This window comes from Megalobrama amblycephala, linkage group LG23 (assembly GCF_018812025.1).
Source record: "Megalobrama amblycephala isolate DHTTF-2021 linkage group LG23, ASM1881202v1, whole genome shotgun sequence".
NCBI lineage: Eukaryota > Metazoa > Chordata > Actinopteri > Cypriniformes > Xenocyprididae > Megalobrama > Megalobrama amblycephala.
In genome coordinates this window covers 4,760,199-4,782,251 of record NC_063066.1, presented here as the reverse complement: position 1 = coordinate 4,782,251, position 22,053 = coordinate 4,760,199, and the positions used below count along the sequence as shown (strand labels likewise).

General features: G+C 34.9%; 2 protein-coding genes across 4 annotated transcripts; both read left to right on the top strand.

The window, feature by feature from the left end:
• The first annotated feature begins 2,405 nt into the window (after positions 1-2,405).
• On the top strand, positions 2,406-16,440 carry matr3l1.1 (matrin 3-like 1.1). 2 transcript variants are annotated; one of them, XM_048177047.1, is made up of 22 exons: positions 2,406-2,552; positions 3,300-4,746; positions 5,486-5,547; positions 6,965-7,003; positions 7,096-7,145; positions 7,230-7,345; positions 7,432-7,542; positions 7,665-7,790; positions 8,492-8,608; positions 8,717-8,841; positions 9,003-9,957; positions 11,160-11,235; positions 11,385-11,419; positions 11,541-11,672; positions 12,045-12,184; positions 12,303-12,495; positions 12,610-12,741; positions 12,826-12,956; positions 13,685-13,742; positions 14,356-14,494; positions 14,753-14,874; positions 16,123-16,440. In XM_048177047.1, the coding sequence occupies exons 2-22, from the start codon at positions 3,502-3,504 to the stop codon at positions 16,150-16,152; spliced, it is 4,134 nt and encodes a 1,377-aa protein (XP_048033004.1). In that variant the 5' UTR covers positions 2,406-2,552; positions 3,300-3,501; the 3' UTR covers positions 16,153-16,440. The 2 variants fall into 2 exon arrangements, with proteins under 2 accessions (XP_048033004.1, XP_048033003.1); XM_048177046.1 differs by having other exon boundaries at positions 11,157-11,235.
• Positions 16,441-16,449: 9 nt separating this feature from the next.
• tmem216 (transmembrane protein 216) lies at positions 16,450-21,056 on the top strand. Of its 2 annotated transcripts, none has more exons than XM_048177050.1 (6): positions 16,450-16,540; positions 17,398-17,411; positions 17,499-17,592; positions 18,904-18,996; positions 20,379-20,580; positions 20,804-21,056. In XM_048177050.1, exons 1-6 carry the CDS (start codon positions 16,459-16,461, stop codon positions 20,817-20,819), a joined length of 501 nt encoding a protein of 166 aa, XP_048033007.1. In that variant the 5' UTR covers positions 16,450-16,458; the 3' UTR covers positions 20,820-21,056. The 2 variants fall into 2 exon arrangements, with proteins under 2 accessions (XP_048033007.1, XP_048033008.1); XM_048177051.1 differs by lacking the exon at positions 16,450-16,540 and adding an exon at positions 16,559-16,733.
• Positions 21,057-22,053: the final 997 nt, after the last annotated feature.

Sequence of the window (22,053 nt, the reverse complement as noted above, 5' to 3'; positions counted from 1 at the left end):
TTAAAGTTTGAGACTTTGTTTAAAATCGAAAGTAACCTGCTCTGTCTTGTCTTTTTTTTTTTTTTTTCATGAGAATATGGTGTGAGAAACGTTACGTCAATTGCGCGAATCTCACGCTGAATGCGTGATTACACAATTACATTGTGTGATGAATAATGAATAAATTCGATAAGTAGTTTGTATTAGTATAATATTAATCTCGGTCGTTTATTATTTTATAGTTGCTTAGATCTTACCTGGCATCCTTGAAGCGTTAATAAGCGCGACGGCCACCCTAATTCCCGCTCAGCTTCTCTGAACGGTAAAACCCCGCCTCCATAGATTAGGTAAGCCCTGATTGGCTATCTCAAACATTTTGACTATGACTTTTGCTCCAGATGATCCAGTGACGACTAAAATATTTTGCAGTGGAGTTTTTATAAAAATAATATAAGGAAATTATATAGGTGTTCTATATTATATAGGTGTTATATAGAATAATATAAGGAAATTATATAGGTGAAAAAAACTATAGTAAATACTATAGTGTTTTTGAACCATATACTACAGTAAATGGTAGTATACTGTATATATTATAGTATTTAAAACACTTTGTTAATGAATGCTACAGCATACTGTAGTATTAACTATAATGAACTGATAAACTAATAAATACTGTAGTATACTTTAGTTTTACTACAGTAAACTGTAGTGTATATAGTATAATATACCCTATATTTGTAGAAAATTTAGTACAGTATTGGGTAAAGTAATTTGTTTATATTACTTTAGCAACTATAGAATTACCACAACAAATTAATTCATGTATGGTTAAAAAAAAAATTATTTACTATAAATTACTATAGTATTTTTTTCACCTGAAATGAATGCAGAACCAAAGTTTTGGTTCAAGATTTACTCACCCTCAAGCCATCCTAGGTGTATATGACTTTCTTCTTTCTGATGAACACAATCAGAGATATTTTAATAGATATACTGACACATCCGAGCTTTATAATGGCAGTGAACAGGACCAACGAGCATGAGCTGAAGAAAGTGCCTCCATTCATCATAAACGTACTCCACACGGCTCCGGTGGTTATTAAAGGCCTTCTGAAGCGAAGCGATGCGTTTGTGTAAGATAATATCCATATTTAGCAAGCTTTAAATGATACCAGACGAGGAATAAGGGTTTTATCTAGCGAAACGATCGGTCATTTTCGAAAAAACAAAAATTATATACATTTTAACTACAGACCCTCATCTTGAACTAGCTCTCTTCTTCTTTTTCTCTATTAGAATTCCAGCAGTGTAGACGCTGCTAAGTGTATTACTGCCCTCCACAGGTCAAAGTTTGAACTAATTGTTATATACTTTCACTAGCATATTGTATATGACAATTTAGTGTTTGAAGCTAAGCCCTTTAGCCTTTTGAAGCTGCACTGAAACTGTAAATTTGACCTTCAACCGTTTGGGCCAATTGAAGTCCACTATAAGGAGAAAAATCCTGGAATGTTTTCATCAAAAACCTTAATTTCTTTTCGACTGAAGAAAGAAGGACAGGGACATCTTGGATGACATGGGGGTGAGTAAATTATCAGGAATTCTTTATGTGAAAGTGAACTAATCCTTTAAATATGGATACATTTTTACACAAACGCTTCGCTTCAGAAGGTCTTTATTAACCCCTGGAGCCATGTGGTATTTTTACCGATGTGGATGGAGACACTTCATACTCGTTGATCCCATTCAAAGCTTGGATGCTTCAGGATATTTATTAATATATTTCTGTTCATCAGAAAGAAGAAAGTCATATACACCTAGGATGGCTTGAGGGAGAGTAAAGCTTAGGCTAATTTTCATTTGAAAGTGAACTAATCCTTTAAATTTCAGTTATGTCATAGCGATTTAGAAGTTTAACACATTGTATGCCTTAATTGCTGCTACTAATAAAATAATCAAATAATTTTGTAAAAAAAAAAAAAAAAAAAAAAAAAATATATATATATATATATACCACTTGTTAATAATGATAGACTTCAAGGCTTTGTAATACACCACTAAATATCCAGAAAATATTCTGTACTTGATTCTCCCTTGTATGTATATTAGCGTCTCTGTCTCTGTTCTATAAGACCTAAAATATTTACAGTGATTTTGAGAAAGTTAAAAAATAATAATAATAAAATAAAATAAATGATTTAACCAGGTTTTTACTTTACCTGATTTAACCAGGGCAGCCATAGTTTTCTCAACATCACCAGTTAAAATAGATCAATATAATTCAATAACATTTTATTACATTGGTGCCGAATGCCAAATTATCACAGCTGTGATCTCCTTTAACTATGAACAAGTTCAATTTCAAACAATCAATGCTATACTATTTATGTAGCCTAATAAACGTGTCGTTTTTGTTATTATGAGTGATATTTACTTCGTAAAACAAACAACGCCTCTGTGGTGACTTTTATTTTGAAAGATCGCATTTCCGGTTTTGAAAAAAAACGAGACGAGAAGAACAACCTTGATCAGATTTTCAGTGACCAGTTCCTTTATTCCACCGTGTGCAGGTGAGTTTATATAAATGGCTAAGATTGAATTATTATTTTTCTACGTAATATCTGTATTTTTTTGATGCGTCATATCGTGGTCGTTGAATTTGCGGGGAAAATGGCGCTTAGCATCAGGCCCGGACGCGAATGATTCACCATTCATGCAAAACAATCCCAAATCATTCTTTACCTTTATGTTAGAAAAATAATCTCCATTCCCGATTCATTCATTGAGGTAGTTTATATGAAATCGCCTACTGTGACATGCAATGATTTTCTTCTTATTTAATAATTTACATTTTTCATAATATCTTTATTGTAACTTATTAAATAGGAAACTACATAAAAAATACTATATAAAAATAGTGTTGAAATGAAAGCAAAAGTGATTAAAAGTTGTGTGGAGACTGCATAAAAGTACTTTGTAAAAAATCATGTTCAAACGAAAGTAAAAGTGATTAAAGGTTATAGGGAAAAGGGTAACGTTGCTTTCCCTTATATTATGTATACAATATAACCTACAATCTTAATGAACTAAGAAAAGTGTATGATGATAATAAGTTTTATTTATATAGCGCCTTTCCAGAGCTCAGTGGCGCTTTACAGTGTACATAAAAATGGATATATGTCAGCTATCAGTTTATTGATGTACCAAGGTTATTTACTTTACTACTTGTCATAATACTGGCTTGATACAGCTGAAGTTTTATAAAGCAAATCCAGTGACATCCACAAAGTGTGAATGATTTGATTTTTCATCTCAAGGTAAGACCGATACAGGTGACGCACCTCACTGGATTCACCGGCAGATCTTCCCACCGGGAGCTGACCTCTACAATATTTTAACATCAATATAAGGAGATTCTCCTTATTAACATCTTTTTAGCAGGTGAACAGCAACCATCACTGCTTTTTTGGCAGTGCCTGAAAGATCCTACACTCATTTGACCACATTTGACTTTGAGACATGTCTTACAATCCTCCATATCGAAACCCACCAGATGGTTTCAGCGCAAACAATGACAAGTACAAAGACCCACAACGAATTCATCCCCGGGAGTCTAACGCTTACATGTCAAGAATTAGGAGCACATCTTCAGAGCAGACCTCTCTATCCTCATCAGAACTGTCGATCTTCCCACCTGGTAAGGCTTTGTCCTTTCTGCATAGCTGTGGACTGGATGCGGAAGACCTTAAAACTCTGGCCGAGCTTCCTGAGCATCTCATCACAGCCGATGCTCTTCCTGACCTTCTTGCAGAGATCAAAAAGAAGAAAGTGTCCAGCACTTCTACATCTAGGTCCAGTGCGCTCCAAGCCAGTACATCAACTCGCTCCTGGGATGATAGGAGCCACACTCAGTCGGTTGAGTATCCATTGGATTTGCCTGTGCGTCAGTCGTATTCCCTAAATCGAGAGCAAGTTCCGACCTGGGATGACCGCTGGGGAAATGTCCAACAAACAAGCTCGGCAGCACGCACGTACACCAGTTCAGAGCCAAACTATGTGGTTGAGTATAATCATCTGAAAGACAAAAAGTCTTATTTTGATAAAGCGTCGTCTTATGACACAGAACCATCAAGGCAGAAAACATCAGTTGTCCCGCAGTCTTACACCAACTACAGCCAATCCTCACATCTGTCCAGTAGAGACATCAGCCAATCCTCACATCTGTCCAGTAGGGACATCAGTCATTCCTCACAACGCTCTGGCAGAGACCTCGGTCAGTCCTCGCATCTGTCCGGTAGAGACCTCAATCCATCCTCTCAACGCTCTAGCAGAGACGTCAGCCAGTCCTCACACCTGTCCAGTAGAGATGTCAGTCTGTCAAGCAGGAACGTTGCTCTACCGTCACTCCTGTCTAGCAGAGATGTCGGTCCACCCTCAGTTTTGTCCAGCAGAGGCGTCGCTTCACACTCGCTCCAGTCCAGAAGAGACCTCGGTCCACCTTCAAACCTGTCCAGCAGAGACATCGGCTCGTCTTCGTACTTGTCCAGCAGAGACGTTGGTCTACCCTCGCTCCTGTCCATTAGAGACCTTGCTCCACCCTCACGCCTGTCCAGCAGAGATGCCAGTCAGCCTTTACGTCAACGGAAAAGAGAGGTGATCCATATAGTGCCTACAAGGAAGGAGGCGTCAGATTTCCATGGGAAAACTCCACCAGTGTTTCCCGATGCATGCGTACTCTGCGAAATCACTGTCCTCTCTAGCAAGGTAAGTAGCCTTTTTGTTCTCAGATTCTACATTACCAGCTATTTACCAAACAATTTCAGGCAAAATACACATGAGCGTTCTGGGGCATACGAGGTAAGTCCAAGTAGCTTGTTTATTATCCATGTAGGTTGTAATGCGTTAACGGCATAGTTTAATCCAAAAATGAAATTTGTAATTTATTCATCCGAACATGATACGGACAATAAGCAATAAAACAGTCCATTCAACTTGTGCACTGTATGCCAAATCTTCAGAAGCCTTTTGATAACTAGACTAAAGTCGTTATCCTCAAATCTCTTTCCCACTTTCACATATACGAATTTGCTGTCCGGTCACGAGACGTGCAAGAACCAATGGTGTTTGATGTCACTGACTCCATACTGGGTGTGACGCACATTGATACAAGAAGTATGCACATGCAGGAATAATATTTTAGAAATATGGTGGAATGGAAAATTCTTACAGAGTAATGACTTGATAATTGACAGACTGGTCATTGTTCTTTTGTTTAACGTATTCTGTTGAGAAAGAGAACACCAAAAATTCAAAATTTGTAATTGAGTTTGATAGAATATTTAGTTGAAGGGCTTATAATTTATCATTGTGAAATCAGCACAAGTCAGTATGCATTACTTTTGTAAATGCTTTCATTTAAAATCGTATGGACACAGACTAGAAATGTACTTTTAAATTGTGGTGAGTTATGATTGAATATTGAGAGATGTTACTTGTGTTTTAGGATTGGTCCGTGCATGTAAAAGGACCCCAACATGCAAATAGTCAACTCAGTCTTGTTGAAAAGTAAGTTATCTTCAACTTTGCTCTTTAATTTTGTTCGCAAACTCTTGTGCAGTTATGTTGTCGCTAGATATTCATTTCTGGCCAACACGGAAAGTCAAGTGGTTTAAGAAACGCATATTTGGAGTGAGGACAGTAACAATTTAAAGGGTTAGTTCACCCAAAAATGAAAATAATGTCATTTATTACTCACCCTCATGTCGTTCCACACCCGTAAGACCTTCGTTCATCTTCAGAACACAAATTAAGATATTTTTGATTAAATCCGATGGCTCAGTGAGGCCTGCATAGGGAGCAATGGTTCTTCCTCTCTCAAGATCTATTAATGTACTAAAAACATATTTAAATCAGTTCATGTGAGTACAGTGGTTCAATATTAGTATTATAAAGCGACGAGAATATTTTTGGTGTGCCAAAAAAATGGAATTTTTACAATATCTAGTGATGGCCGATTTCAAAACACTGCTTCATGAAGCTTCGGAGCTTTACGAATCAAATCAGTGGTTCGGAGCGCCAAAGTCACATGATTTCAGCAGTTTGGCGGTTTGATACGAGCTCCGAATCACTGATTCGACTCAAAAGATTCATAACGCTCTGAAGCAGTGTTTTGAAATCGGCCATCACTAGATATTGTTAAAAAGACGTTATTTTGTTTTTTTGGTGCACAAAAAATATTCTCGTCGCTTTATATTATTAATATTGAACCACCGTACTCACATGAACTGATTTAAATATGTTTTAGTACCTTTATGGATCTTGAGAGAGGAAATGTCATTGCTGGTTTTGCAGGCCTCACTGAGCCATCGGATTTAATCAAAAAGATCTTAATTTGTGTTCTGAAGATGAACCAAGGTTTCACGGGTGAAGAACGGCATGAGGGTGAGTAATTAATGACATTATTTTCATTTTTGGGTGAACTAACCCTTTAACAGAAAACATAAGTCAGTGTACATAAAAAGGGCTAGAAAACACTTTTATTCAGAAACATGCTTGCATGGAATATTTCAAAATGTATCATCTGAATGTGTTTTAGATTTTCTAGCCCGTTAAGTTGAAATGTTTTATATAATAATGTACATTTTATGGATGATATTGACCTTTGTGTTTGCCATGTAAATAGTCATGATGCTAGCATGGCGTAAACTTGATAAACGAATAAACATACAAACAATAAACATCTTTGTGACATTTTATAAAGGAGTAATAATATTTTGTATTAATATATTGATGTGTGGTATAACCTCAAAGTTCCTGTTGCTCCTCTAGTAGAGCATGATGGTAACATCTGCAGTCATTGGTTTAGTTCCAGTCACAAACTAAATAATGCAAACTTTGAATGCATTGAAACCATTGGATAAACGCAAATGCCAAAATGTTCAAATGTAAATAAATGTTTTACACAATTATCCTTTTCCATTAGATATCCAGAGTGGGATCAGACAATCCAATCTGCTCGAAGGTAGAATTATTCCCTCCTTTATATCTTTGGTAAAACAGCACATTTCCAGAAAATTTGTTGGTTTACAATGCTAAACTTATACACTTTAACAGAAATGAGTCCAGACCTGAGAGTTCAAAGTCCAGAACAACTCAGGAACGAGGTAAAGCCTTTAACCCATCATTTGATAGTCATTTGATCGTCAAGATGTGCTCTTTTATTTTGATTGTGTTTTGCTCTTTTCCAGGTGGAACCTCAAGAAGTAGAAATGGATCGTCAGGCAGCAGAGTTGTTGCCTCGAGCAGTAAAAAAGAATCATCAAGCAGCAAAAACCAGAATAAAACCGCAGCAACAACAACGAAGGTGAGTTTTTGTTTTTGATGTTCTGTTTCACTTGCTGCTGTAAATGTTATAATGTTCAGACAATATTTGTCAATATTTGAATACAGTGCAAAGTGGTGTGTGTGAAGTTCGAAGTGGATGACGTGGACGAAGCATACCTGAAAAAATTGCTTGGCCAGTTTGGAGCTATTATCAAAATTATCATGTTTCCTAAATTGGTATGGCATTTTATATTTTATGTATATCTCAACAAATTTATATGAATCCATTTCATGCTTAAATGGGCTTTAATAATTGTTCTTGTAATTTTTTTTTGTCAATAAATATTACATTTTTGTAGGCTTTTGTGGAGATGGGAACAGCAGGCCAAGCAGAGGATATAGTAAAATATTTCTTACACAACCCCTTGTGGATCAGAGGAGAAATGATACAAATTACTCTGTCTGCAGCATTCAGTTTCCTACAGGTGAGTAATGATGATCATTATAATGTTATGTTAAATGTTTTAAGATTGAAGGTGCTATAGACCACGACTTTTGATGTCAGGACCACCAAATAGGAGTACCCTCTTCCTAAAATATAAATACAGCTACATATTTTCATATATTAAACACTTTCATACAATATAAGAAAATATTAAGTGTGATATTAGAAAGGCAACATGTTGTCTTTCGCACAGTCAAATGCACAGCCTTGCAAAGCATACTTCATTTGACTCGTAGGGATACACAGGTGTTCGACGCATGCACAGTTTTGAGCAATCTTTCGACAACCCATGTAAACATCTTTGTATTCTTTCATGCTAGAGTTGTACAAATGAGGTTACTTTCTAACCTCTTTGCACAATCTCTCGTCTATGTAGGCCTCCATTGTTGATGTAGCTTGCATGTGTTCCGCTCTGTTCTGTTTATGCAGTTTTTCTTTGACTACCTTGTGAATTAACGCACCCGGGGCACGGTTGCCACTTTAAGGATAAACGATCCACTTAATGCACTCAGCTTCTTGCTTCCCAGCCTAGAGCATCAAATTCAGTTATATCTGGAAGATGTCAGGGATATTTTCCAAGTTCCATTACTTATGCCACCAAAGTGACTTGCATGCATTTGGTTTGTTTTAGTTTAGAGATTTGCCACTAATGGTGATTGAATTATTTCCTTTATGTTTCAGAGTTCTCTTGTTGTGAGTTTTTCACCATTACCTGCTGGAGATGGCATAAGCTCTGAGTTGACAGCCATTGCTAAGCGTTTCGGATCAGTAAAAAAATCGCTGTTTCTGCCAAGCCGGGTAACCAAACTCTTCATTGTGCAAATATTCATTTATTCACTTATTCTTATGCCATGTTCTGTCTCTTCAGTTACCTATATAGTGTAAAGACTCTGTGTATTTGTACAGGGTTATGTGGAGATGGCCACTGTGGAAGAGGCCAGCAAATTGGTGGAGCACTATTCAACAAATTCACTCAAATTAAAGGGAAAAACCATCAATGTTTGCTTCTCATCTGAGTACCAGACGCTTGGGTAAACTTGTTCTCCTGATTTTATGCTGACTTTTTTATTTTGCATTACTATTTACTGTGTTTTGGATAATGCTAGTAATGTTATGTACTTGACCTTAATCTGATGTGCATTTTTCCATTCTGCTTCTAAAATAACGTTTAATATTTTACTTCATGATCCAGTGATGTTGATAAAGAAAAATCACCAGTACCTTATAGCAGCAGGAGAAGGAGAAGTACCAGCCCAAAAAGGAGATCCCGAAGAGACTCTCCCAGCCCCAAACGAAGAGCCTCTGAAGAAAGGTCCAGGTCTCGCAGGAGTCACGACTCTAAGAAACGAGAAGAAAGTCGAAGCTCTCGGGAGAAAACCAAGGAGAGCTCTAGACGGGACAGCTCGTCTAAATCCCATTCCAAAAGAAGCTCTCCTTCAAAAGACCAAAAACAGAAAACTAATACCGATGAGAGTGTGGAGGAGAAGGTTGAAGAAGACAACGATCAGTCTGAGGTCATGGAGGATGATAGTGATCTTGAAGGAGTGGCAGTTATAGCAGATGATGGTGAAGAACTGAATTCAGAAGATGAGTTCACAGTAGATGAAGACCAAGATGATGAGGAATATGATATCACAGATGTTCTGACAGAAGAGGATATACCTGAAGACACCCAAACTATGGAAGAGTCAAATGATCAGACTAAACCTTCAGACATGGACACATCGAACGTACAGTCAGAGACATCAGAGTGTGTACCAACTGCTACAACTTCAGATAGATCAAGTGATTGTAAGGAAACCCAGGAGCTTGAACAAGGAGAGCAGAAAGAGCTTGAACAAGGAGAGCAGAAAGAGCTTCAAAAAGAAGATCAAAAGGAGCCTAAACAAGAAGAGCTCCAACAAGGAGAGCAAAAAGAGCCTCAACAAGGAGAGCAAAAAGAGCCTCAACAAGGAGCGCAGAAAGCGCGTCAAAAAGAAGAGCAAAAGGAGCCTCAACAAGAAGAGCAAAAGGAGCCTCAACAAGAAGATCTCCAACAAGGAGAGCAAAAAGAGCTTCAAAAAGAAGAGCAAAAAGAACTTCAAAAAGGAGAGGAAGAAGAGCTTCAACAAGGAGACCAAAATGATGAAACTGTGGAAATGGAAGAGGTAAACTCAACTGAGAATAACAGTTACATACATTTTGAAGTTATGATTGAAATTCAGCAGCTAGAGAAACAAATCATAAAATTGTCATGGTCTAGCAGCTGTGGAGCTCATTCAGGCAACACACGTTCAATTTTTGCTTGCATTTCCCGATCTCCCTTTTGATTGAATAGAAATGTAGATAGTTGAGGTATTTCAGTTGGTTGGTAGTGTTACAGTTATTAGGCGTGTCACGATTCTCCAAATCCTCGATTCGATTACATTTTCGATTCTAAGGTCACGGTTCGATTTGATTCTCGATTTTTACATTTATTTTTTTTAAAGCACAGGTTGCTATGCCATTTTTCAGACTAGACTTTTATGCAATATAATATCTGACCTTTGTTCGCAATGTACCACACTACATTGTCAAATTTAAAACTTTTATTCACAACATAATGTGCTGTGACAGTCATAAACTCTGTGTTGCTCTGGAGGTCCAGCAATCTGTAGTCAAGGCAACTAAATGTGTGTGACTAAAAGCTGTGAGATGCGTTCTACTTGGGATTTCGTTGCGTGGTTCTAGCACGCTAATTAAATGCCTAAAACCGGAGTTTTCCACCACTGAATAAGGTCGCATGTCCGTGGCTATGAATACTCCTAACGCACGCGTAATTGCATTTGCACAAGTTGAGTTGCTTGGAAGTTTAATTCCAAATGAAGACGGAAGAGTAGTTTGTGTAGTTGTTGGTTTAACAGATAAATCTATGTTTTTGTAGTGCCTGCGGAGATGCCCTGCCATGTTAGTTGTGCTGCCAGTGAGAGAATATGGTACACGCACATAGCATAGCTTGCAAACTGTTGTTCTTTTGGCGACAACGTGAACGTTGTCAACATAACTCGCTGGAAATCCAAAATACTTCCACACCAGCGACTTCAGAGAAAGAGAAGGGGGTTCGAGTTCTGTCGATGGGTCTCCTGCATCTGCAGTTGCCATGCTATCTTTTGAGTGGCTGTTAGAGGAGGTTGACTCGCAGCACTTCAACATGTGTGTTTTTTTTCCACTTGGCAAGCAACCGGATGTGACATGGGGGCGTGGCAGCATCAACGATTCCATTTTTTTATTCAAAGTTTGAGATTGTGACACCCTTAACAGTTATTAATGTTGCATTCTATATTTTAAAATACAAAGAAACAAATCTGTCCTGTTCCATTTGTGTTTGAAGTCAACAGATTTCCCTGAGAATCTAGAAAACTTGTCCACCTCAGATGAATTTAAGGAAGAAATGCTGACAGAACAAGGTATTTATTTTACAGTTACTCACTAATTCAACCATAAAAGCAATAAAGTTCTGCTGTATGTTTACCTAAAATAAAGGTTTTGTGTAGTTCTCTTTATTCATTTTGGAGATTTCGTAGATAATCAAGGAAGTATGCTCATTCTGTTTTAGGTGATGAAAAAGAGATCTCGGCTTCAAGCACTGAGGTTAGTGTGTTTGCTTTTCAAAGGGTTTGTGATTGTGTATTTATGGAACAAAAATCATCATGTCTTCTATTAATTACCCAAATGGATTTTGAGTTCTGTATAATTTGCTTAATTTCTTTAGGAAAAGTATGGCAGAGTTCTTGAGGTGGCAGGTTTTCCAGTTGCTAAAAAATTCAGTGAAAAAGATTTGCTGAGAATTGGGGAAAAATACGGAGAAGTGGCAGACTGCTGTTTGGTTCGCGTCAATCGAAAGGTGATCAAATTAAACAATTTCAACACTGAATAGAAGGGAAAAAGTGTATGCAAAATAAGTAAATCATCAAACTGTTCATATGCAGTCTTTATTTTTTGTAATTCTTGCATATTATTAAATGTGCGCCTCTTTGAAACTCAAACGAAATGGATGCCGTAGAGATATCAAATCCTTCTTAGTCGCAAGTCCAAAAATCAAGAAGTCAAATGATACAATCTTTGAAAATAATAAATGATTACATTTTATAAGATTTTCATGGTGGTTATTCAGTATCACCAGCCCTACTCTTAAGTGTTCATAATATGTGATTGTATGATTTGTCTGCTTGATATATGTAGAAATTCAGCAGTTTTAATCATGTTTTCTTTGCAGGTGGAGAAGGCATTAATTGAGATGGTGAATGCTGCTGATGCTGCCAAACTTGAAGCCGAGTCTAAAAGGCAGCGCATTAGACTAGGTGGCAAAATCTTGAGGATAACCGTGTCAAACACGTACAGCCAAGTGAATACAGGGTAACTTGCATTGAAATTTCTCAAAAAACATCCTTTTCTTATTGCTTTATTGTGCTTGGGTGTTCTGATGTGAAATGAGAAACACAATAGATGATGTTTGATTCTGTTTCTGGAAAAGTGTTGACTCTGACTCTGAAAGAGCGGAAAGTCAGGAACATGTTGAAGAGAAAATGAAGGAGCCCTCATGCTCATTGCCATCCAGTCAGGAGAGTACAGTACTGATGACCGAGACTGAGACCTCTGAAGAAGCTGCTGAGTCTCAGAAGGAAACCAACACAGATGTAATCTTGCAAATGTCTAGTGATGAGGAGGTAAAATCAAGAAATAATTTAACACAGGGTTCAAAATGAATCTCTAATATAATATAATTGTCTTTTTCTGGGGGCCACAAAACATGTGAAAACAACTTTTTTCCAATACTTCAGGAAGTGTATGGCAGAGTTCTCCGGATCAGAAATCTTCCAATGCCTGATGAATACACTGATGCAGATTTTCTGAGCATCGCAGAACCGTATGGGAAAGTAAAACGTCATTGGATGTTTCGCCTCCATCGAACAGTTAGTAAATATAACTGCCATATGTATTTTGAACACATTCAGTGATTTCATCAGTGAAATCTAACGATTCTCTTTTTTCCCCAGGGACTGATTGAAATGGAAAATGCCCGTGATGCTGAGAAGGTTGTATCTGCAGCCAATATGAATAAAATTACAGTCGCTGGAAAACATCCCAAGGTTTCAGTGTCTACCAAACATGCCCATTTAAATAAAAGGTAATGGATATTAAACTGAATTTATATACCTAATGCACTTGATTCTTCATAGGAGCTTGTTATTAAAAATGCACGTTCAGAACTTTGAACCCATATTGAGAATTGTTTCCTAAGAGTCAGGGTTGCAAAAAAATTATTATAGTCAGCAATTAATGTAATTATCAATTAGTCAAGTGATGTCACTTTACAATAATGAAAAATGCATTTCTATTGGAAAAAACGCTTGAAAAAAGCTGCTTTGGACAAAGTGCACAATCCAACACAAAGTCGCTATTAGATGTTACTGAGCATGAATGATTAATATCAACCAGTTGGAATACAACAGGAAAAAAAGTTCAGTAACTTTGATTAAAGTATTTTTTTCTAACTAAATATTTATTGGACATTAAATTTAGGTTTTAAAAGCAGTGTTTAATTGAATTCTACATCTATTAAAGGTAATGATCTTCTTTTTGAGAACAGTAACTAATGGAATTATAATTTATGATGAGATACAAAGTCTCTTACAATCACAGGAAAAATAGTCACACATTACTATTCTTCTGATTGAAAACTGGAAAAACACTAAATTTTATGCTGTTATATAGCATTGTTTTTAAACTTTTTTTGCCTTTTAGCCTTCAATTTGCACATTGTGTTTTTTTTTTTTTCATGTAAAATTCTGAAAATAATCATGCATTGCTTCACTACACTGAATTTGCTTCTTTCTGTTTTGTATTGTTTGATAGGTACTTTCAACATGGACCTAGTGATGGTTCAATACAAACATCTGCTGAGTTGGAGAAGGTAAAGGATGAATCCAAGGAACCGTTTAAACGACTCCATTTTTGACCAAAATGGAAAACATTTTATTACAACAGCATTTTGGCCGTTCATTTACACGACAATGGTGTTTTCGGGGCCTGAAAATGCAAACTTTTAAAAATGGGTTTCAAAGTGCAAGTTTTTGAAAACAATACCGTTATCGTCTATATGTAAACAACAATAACGCAAATTGGTGAAAACAGTGATGTCATGTGCATGTTCAGTCTATTTGTGTGTAGTGTCATTGCCAACTACTGGCCTGGCATCAGAATACAGCTTTTATTTAGTCGTTTTCATGAATCTGTGTGAACGGGGATCGTTTCACAACATTGCCATCTGTACACGAAAAAAACAAAGGAAAAACTTTTCCATTTTTAGTACATTGTTGTCATGTAAAAACATCATAAGACCCCAAAACTGTTTTTCTGAGTACATCAGTGAATGTTGAAGTCAATTATTGTCACTATATTACTTTGCAATTGACACTATGTAAATGTGAAATTTAGTCAAATCCCTGTTTTGTAAGCTTTCAGCTGCTGCTCTGCAGTATACCTACTGATACTGAGTGTTTAATAATGAATTACACTGGTTTTAGGAGTTGTGGAGTGATAATCCGGATGTCGACTCCCAGGAAGATGAGAAACCGGTTTCTGCCATTGATGACGGAAATGAAATGAAGGTGGAAAATTCAGACAGTGTCTCAGAGGCACAAACACCCGTGATGGATCCAGTGGGTAAGAGCACACTCTTTAGATATATACCATGTAGGGTTCCAACACTTATGGAAAACCTGGATATAAGGGATTTTAAAATTGTGATTTCCAGACCTGAAGCTGTCCTGGAAATATCTACAGCACTTAAAAACATTAATTAAAATGTGAATGTCCTTCATATTATGTCGCTACCATATAATAAAAACAATAAGGCACTCAAGGCTGTTCTATAGGCACAATCCAGCTCTGCACAACTGATCTACTGTACTTTACCAACAGGCACAGAGTTTGTTCGACCTGTGGTGGGTTACTTCTGCAGCTTATGTAATGCCATCTATGCCAGCGAGGAAGAGGCCAAGGATGAGCACTGCAGGACACCCTTGCATCATCAAAAGCTGAAGGCATGATTATTTTGTATATCTATATCAGTGTTAATTTCGCCAACAACAGTTTTTCACGGACGAAAACGAGACGATGACTAAATAAAAATGTGTTTTGAATGACTAAAACTATGACTAAAACCTTCTCTAATTTTCGTCAACGAATAAAAACGAAACAAAAATGATAGAGAGGGACAATTTGGGAAGATCCAGTCAACTGCTGTCCTGTGTGGAAGATGCACACATTTGAAGTGTAACGTGCTGATCTAACCACAGGAAAAAGTGGTGCTGTTACTGCTTCACAATTAATGAATAGCGCGCATTTATGCCAAGCGATTGCTTAAAAGCTAATGTTGATGAATTTTGACAATGGTTACTACACAATGTTTATATGGTCATATGTTTTAGATGGTTGTAAGAATGCATATTTTATCTCCCTCATCTGAACTTAAATGAGCAGCCTGCTACTGTGCAGACTGCAGACATTTCAGAATAAGAGTCACGGTGTATTTAATTTAATTTCTATTTAATTCATAGTAAACTACTGTATCTTCTGTCACAGGAAGGAAAGATTAAGAACATTATTTGACACATTATTCTATATATTTTACAGGTATAAGGGTTATTATAGTTAACTAAACCTAAAACCATTAAAAAAAACTTAATTACTTGAAATAAACGTTAACTGAAATAAAAAATAAATATATAAAAAATGTAAATTTATTTTATTTAATCTAGTTTCCAAGCTGTAGCTTAACCTGATGTACTAAAATAACTAACTAAACAGAAATAAACTATATAGACATTTAAAAGCAAAAACTAAAAGACAAACACAACTAAAATTACAATGAAAGCAGAAAAACGAATACAAAATTTTAAACAAACTATTAGTACATCAATGATAAATGTGCACGCTTTGGCGAGTAAAGTACAGTTGGTTGTCTTAAGCGAACATAAACAGTTTGGAGAATATCAGATGTATATCAGTGTATTAGATGTGTATTGTTAGAGAAATACTTACTTAATGCATTACAATTGAACTAAATAACAATAAACTAAATTTACTGTAGATTTAGTCGAATAAAACTAGACTATAAAACAATTTCCTATGACTAAAACTAAATGGCATTTTAGTCAAAAGACTGTCTAAAACTAAATCAAAATTTGCTGTCAAAATTAACACTGATCTATATATCTGTTTGCATCAGATTTGATATTTTATCTGTAATGTGGTGAAACTTACATATGTTCTTATTCTCTTTCTCTTAGGAGCACAAGGAGCGAAACAGTTCATCATAAACCATGACAAGAATCAAGACAATCCAGAAATCCTTCATAGACACTTAACGATGATAGTTAATTCACATAATATGCTTTATATGATTGAGCATTTCCATACAAATGCAAATTATTTTAATTTCACCCTGTGTTTGTTGTTGTTCTTTTGTTTCATTATTGATTTTATCTGGTATAATCAACAGAAAAGTCATGATGTACTTTTTTGCAATGTACTGTTCAATTTATAACTAAAACAATGCAGTAGAATTGATTCTGCTCAAATAAAGACATGTCTATGTGTGTCAAATACTCCCGCCTGTTTTCTTGATGTGGGTTTTGATTGGACGGATGATGCTTGTCTTCGCCCTCAGTATGCTGTTTCCATGGCGATCCAACATGGCCGCACACGGTAAGCTGGGCGCTGGTGTGGAGTTTGATTATAATAAGTTGATTTTAGCTCAACGTCGTCACCATTTACCTGTGTTTTATTGTGAATAGAGCAGGTGCCATTTAATGAAACCAAATAAAACGTTTAGTGAAAGAACAAGCGGTCAAATAATGAGCTTTTGAGTCGGATGGAGAGAAAACATCGTCTAGCTAATGTTAGCCATTCTCAACACTACTGTTGTTTTGCCATGATTACGTTTTTTTTAATTATGAGTTGCTTATGAATCGCAATTTCTTGTGAGCTGAACATTTAATCTAACTTATCTGCTAGCTTGTGATTGTGACATGGGTTAGTAGTTGTTACCGCTTGTGGCACAAAACATGGTCAAACTCGACTCGTCTTATCATTAGTGTACATACTTTGTTTATTGAGATTTGTGTGTGTGTGTGTGTATATATATATATATATATATATATGTATGTGTGTGTGTGTGTGTGTGTGTGTGTGTGTATGCATGCATGCATGTATGTATATATAAAACCTTCCAAAAGCTTTGTCTTTACGTTAGTGAAACTGAGTATTGACAAAAATCTAAAAATAGGTTTTGTTTAATCGTTGTTTTGTATTAAAACATGAATTTTAACCAACCTTTTAATGTTGTTACAGAATACGCACATATTAAGTATTTTCAACATTTTAATTTCAACATAATTTCTTAAAGTTAGCCAATAACAGATCTTTAAATATTTATAGTGGTCAGATGAAGTTAATATTTGTGAGATTTAAGACCAAAACACCTCAATAGAAAAAGAGTTACAACCATCCCCAGTCCATCCTCCTCCTTATATTCATTAATTCAGTCATTTTTACTTCTGCAGGAAGACAACCTGTTGTATCCTTTCAGGTCTTTCATCCCTTTTCTTAATTACATGTCTGTCTTTGTTTATTCTGTTTATGTTGCTTCTTAACAAAGTCTCAGTTGTCCTCCACACCACTGCAGATCCTGTTTCATTTGAACAGCTGGTATTTTGCAGCATTTTTCATCGCTGAGATTCTTATGTTTATCTATAAAGGTGATGTATGCAGTCATTAAAGTCATTAATATATATATCTCAAAAGATTAATCGCATCCAAAATAAAAGTTTGTGTTTACATAATATATGTGTGTGTACTGTGTATAATTATTATGTATAGGCTATATAAATACACACACATTTATGTATATATTTAAGAAAAATCACATATATATTAGATATATTAGGTTTTGTCTGCTCACCAAGATTGCATTTATTTAATTATACATACAGTAAAAACAGTAATATTGTGAAATATTATTACAATTTAAAATAACTGTTTTCTATTGGAATATAATATAAAATGTAATTTATTTCTGTGTTGGAAAAGCTGAATTTTCAGCATCATTTCTCCAGTCTTCAGTGTCACATGATCCTTCAGAAATCATTTTAATATGATGATTTGCTGCTCAAGAAACATTTATTATTATTATCAATGTTGAAAACAGTTGTATACTTTTTTTTTTCAGGATTATTTGATGGATAGAAAGTTCAAAAGAACAGCATTTATCTGAAATACAAAGCTTTTGTAACATTATACACTACCGTTCAAAAGTTTGGGGTCAGTAAGAATTTTTATTTTTATTTTTTTGAGAAGAATTTAAAGAAATTAATTTATTTTTTTCAGCAAGGATGCATTAAATCGATCAAAAGTGACAGTAAAGACATTTAAAATGTAACAAAAGATTATATTTCAAATAAATGCTGTTCTTTTGAACTTTCTATTCATCAAAGACTCCTGAAAAAAAATATTGTACACAAATATTTTGTACAATTGTATACAATAAATGTTTCTTGTGCAGCAAATCATCATATTAGAATGATTTCTGAAGGATCATGTGACACTGACGACTGCAGTAATGATGCTGAAAATTCAGCTTTGCATCACAGGAATAAATTACATTTTCAAATATTTTCAAATAGAAAACAGTTATTTTAAATTGTAATAATATTTCACAATATTACTGATTTTACTGTATTTTTAATTAAATAAATGCAGCCTTGGTGAGTAGACGAAACTTCTTTTAAAGACATTAAAAATCTTACCAATCTCAAACTTTTGAACGGTAGTGTATATATATATATCAAAATATTTCTTTAATCTATACATGAATGTGTGTGTATTTATATAGCCTATACATAATAATTATACACAGTACACACACATATATTATGTAAACACAGACTTTCATTTTGTATGCGATTAATCTTTTGACAGCCCTAATATATATATATAGGGCTAATATATATATATATATACACATACATGCATATACACACACACATTATTGTTTGCTCTGGCTTTTGTAGGTGTGATACTCCCTTACCCACAATCTAACCTGATATTGGATGTCGTTCTGCTGCTGCTCTTCCTGGGCCTTGAAACCCTCAGACTCTTCTATGGTTAGTATGTTGTTTAGCATAATGTGTGTTCTACAGATAGCAGCTGTAGAATTGACTTATTGATTATTGATTGATTATTCCTTGATATGTACAATACATTTTTCTCTAATTAACTGAATAGAAATACACTACTGTTCAAAAGTTTGGAGGAAGGATATTAATACTTTTATTCAGTAAAGATGCATTAAATTGGTCAAAAATTACAGTAACGATATTTATAATGTTACAATTTTTCAAATAAATGCTCTTCTTTGGAACTTTCTATTCATCAAAGATTCCTGAAAAAAGCATCACTGTTTCTAGATATATTAAGCAGAACAACTGTTTTCGACACAAATATATTCTTAAAAATTAAATAATTTTTAAATAATAAAAAATATATTAATAGGGGTTATTTTGAATTGCAATATTACTGTTTTTACTATATTTTTTAATCAAAATTTTGCCTTGCTGAGCATAAGAGACTTCTTTCAATAACATTTTAAAAAATCTTACCGACCCCAACCTTTTGAACGATAGTGTATTTCTAATTAGTTTATCAGAGAAAAATATATTGTACAACATACATATCAAGGCATACATAGCCTTAATTGGTTAAAATTAATAATGTAATTATTATGTGACTTTTATGTAATTATTATGTGACTATTATATTTCTTAGAATTGGAATACAATAAATTCTGTGAATCCAACAAATTAAAAAAGTAAAACTTCAGTTCAGTTCAGTTAGTTTAAATTTATATTGTTTGACTTGATTTTGAAGACCTTGGGGTAAATGATTGCATTCTGGAAAACTAGAAAATCGTTTTTCCATTGTCCTTAAAGTAAATGTACATTTGTATAACTATAATGTAACATATTAATGAAATGCAAATAACAACAATACAGTAACAATTCATATGAAAATGGAAATAATTTAAAAACTAATTCTTTGACTAATTTCTTGGTAGTAGTTAGACGTTAGTACATGTACTTAATTTATTATAGTAATAATAGTAAATGATGCGTAATTACAAGTAACTAATCCTAACCGTAACTCTATAGTAAGTACATGTAGTTCATTAATATTACGTAGTGTTACTACGTCACCATAAAAATAAAGTGTAACCAATTTCTTTTTTCTTTTCTTTTTTTTCATTTGAAGGCCTTCAATTCAAATTTGATGTACAATTCTACATTCTATTTGCAGCATCAGTTTAAATCCAGAATTGAATTTTAAAGACATTCTCTGCTCTGCTCTGAATGGAGCACAACCCTGCTCTGGTGATGAGAGGATGATTGTCATAACACAGATTGATTACCCTGTTGTACTCTTTGTAATGGTGAAAGTGCATTGATCCATGTAGCAGATGAAATAATGGCATGTGAAATATGACTTTCAGGCTGGAAGGGGAACCTGTGCCAGCGCTCTCTGGCTCTGTTTGTGAGTGTTAGTGTTCTGGTGCCCTGTGCGGTGCTGAGCGTCTACTACCTGCTACTTCAGACCTTTGTTTTACGGCTTGAGGTTGTTCTCAACGCTGTGCTGCTCTGCTTTTACGGCTTTGAGCTGCTTCTGGGAATGATGACCATCTCTGTTTTTTCAAGGTGACTTTTTGTTCGTTTTTCAACATATTTATCCCATAGTATTAAAGAGACATATACATGGAATAGATTATAGATATATGAAATTGAGAATATACAGAAACAATTTTTGGAATATAATTCTTAAGGTATTAGGTAACTGACTTGCTTATTAAAATACAAGGTATTTTAAATTCTTTTAAAAATACTAGATATTTATATTCCGTATTTTTTCACTCTCTTTCAGGGCCAACGTTTATTAAGTCCATCTGCTTTTTTGATGTCAGGATGAAAAGACTGAAGAGAATAAGATACAGTCTTTCTGACTGACAGCTGTCAAAACATGTATGTTTCATAAAACAGACATTTCATATATATACTTTTTCTAATATTTATAAAGCACCTTTATTATGTAGAACTTGAGATGTTATAAAAGCAAATTTCAGTTCACAATTTTTTATGTAAATGTAAAGATTGCCATTATTAAATGGTAGAGTGAAACAATTGTCACATATTTACTACACACACACACATACACACACACACACAAACACAAAATACAGTAAAACAGAAATATTGTGAATTATTTTTACAATTTAAAATAGCTGGTTTATATTTGAATATACTTTAAAATGTAATTTTATTCTCGCAAAGCTGAGCCATTACTCCAATCTTTATTTTACTTCAAATCATTCTAATATACTGATTTAGTGCAGCATTAAGAACAGCATTTATTTGAAAAATAATATGTAAATATAACAATATTCAATTATACAACCTCAATGTTAAAGGGTTAGTTCTCCCAAAAATGAAAATCATCTTCAGAACACAAATTAAGATATTTTTGATGAAATCCGGAGGCAATATAATCAACACTTTCAAGGTCCAGAAAGCTACTAAAGACATTGTTAAAACAGTCATGTGACTGCAGTGGATCAACCTTAATGTTATGAAGTGACAAGAATACTTTTCATGCGCAAAAACAAAACAAAAATAATGACTTTATTCAACAATCTCTTCTCTTCCCTGTATTATCCTTACGCAGGTGATGCAGTAAGCACAATGAAGGCTTCCTTGTTTACGTCTGAATGCCGGCTCAGGATTGGCCAAAGCTGATCACGTGAGCAGCACCATGCATGCATGTGATGCTGACGCAGGAGCCGGCCAATAATGAGTCTGCTTTCTGACGTAGAACCTGGAAGAGCTGGACATAAACAACGTATGAGAATGACACAGAAGAGATATTGAAGATATTGTTGAATAAAGTCATTTTTTTTGTTTTGTTTTTGCGCACAAGAAGTATTCTCGTCTCTCCATTACATTAAGGTTGAACCACTGCAGTCACGTCGACGGTTTTAACAATGACTTTAGTACCTTTCTGGACCTTGAAAGTGTTGATTATATTGCAGTCTATGGACGAGTCAAATACCTCTCGGATTTTCGTTCTGAAGATGAACGAAGGTCTTACGGGTGTGGAACGACATGAGGGTGAGTAAT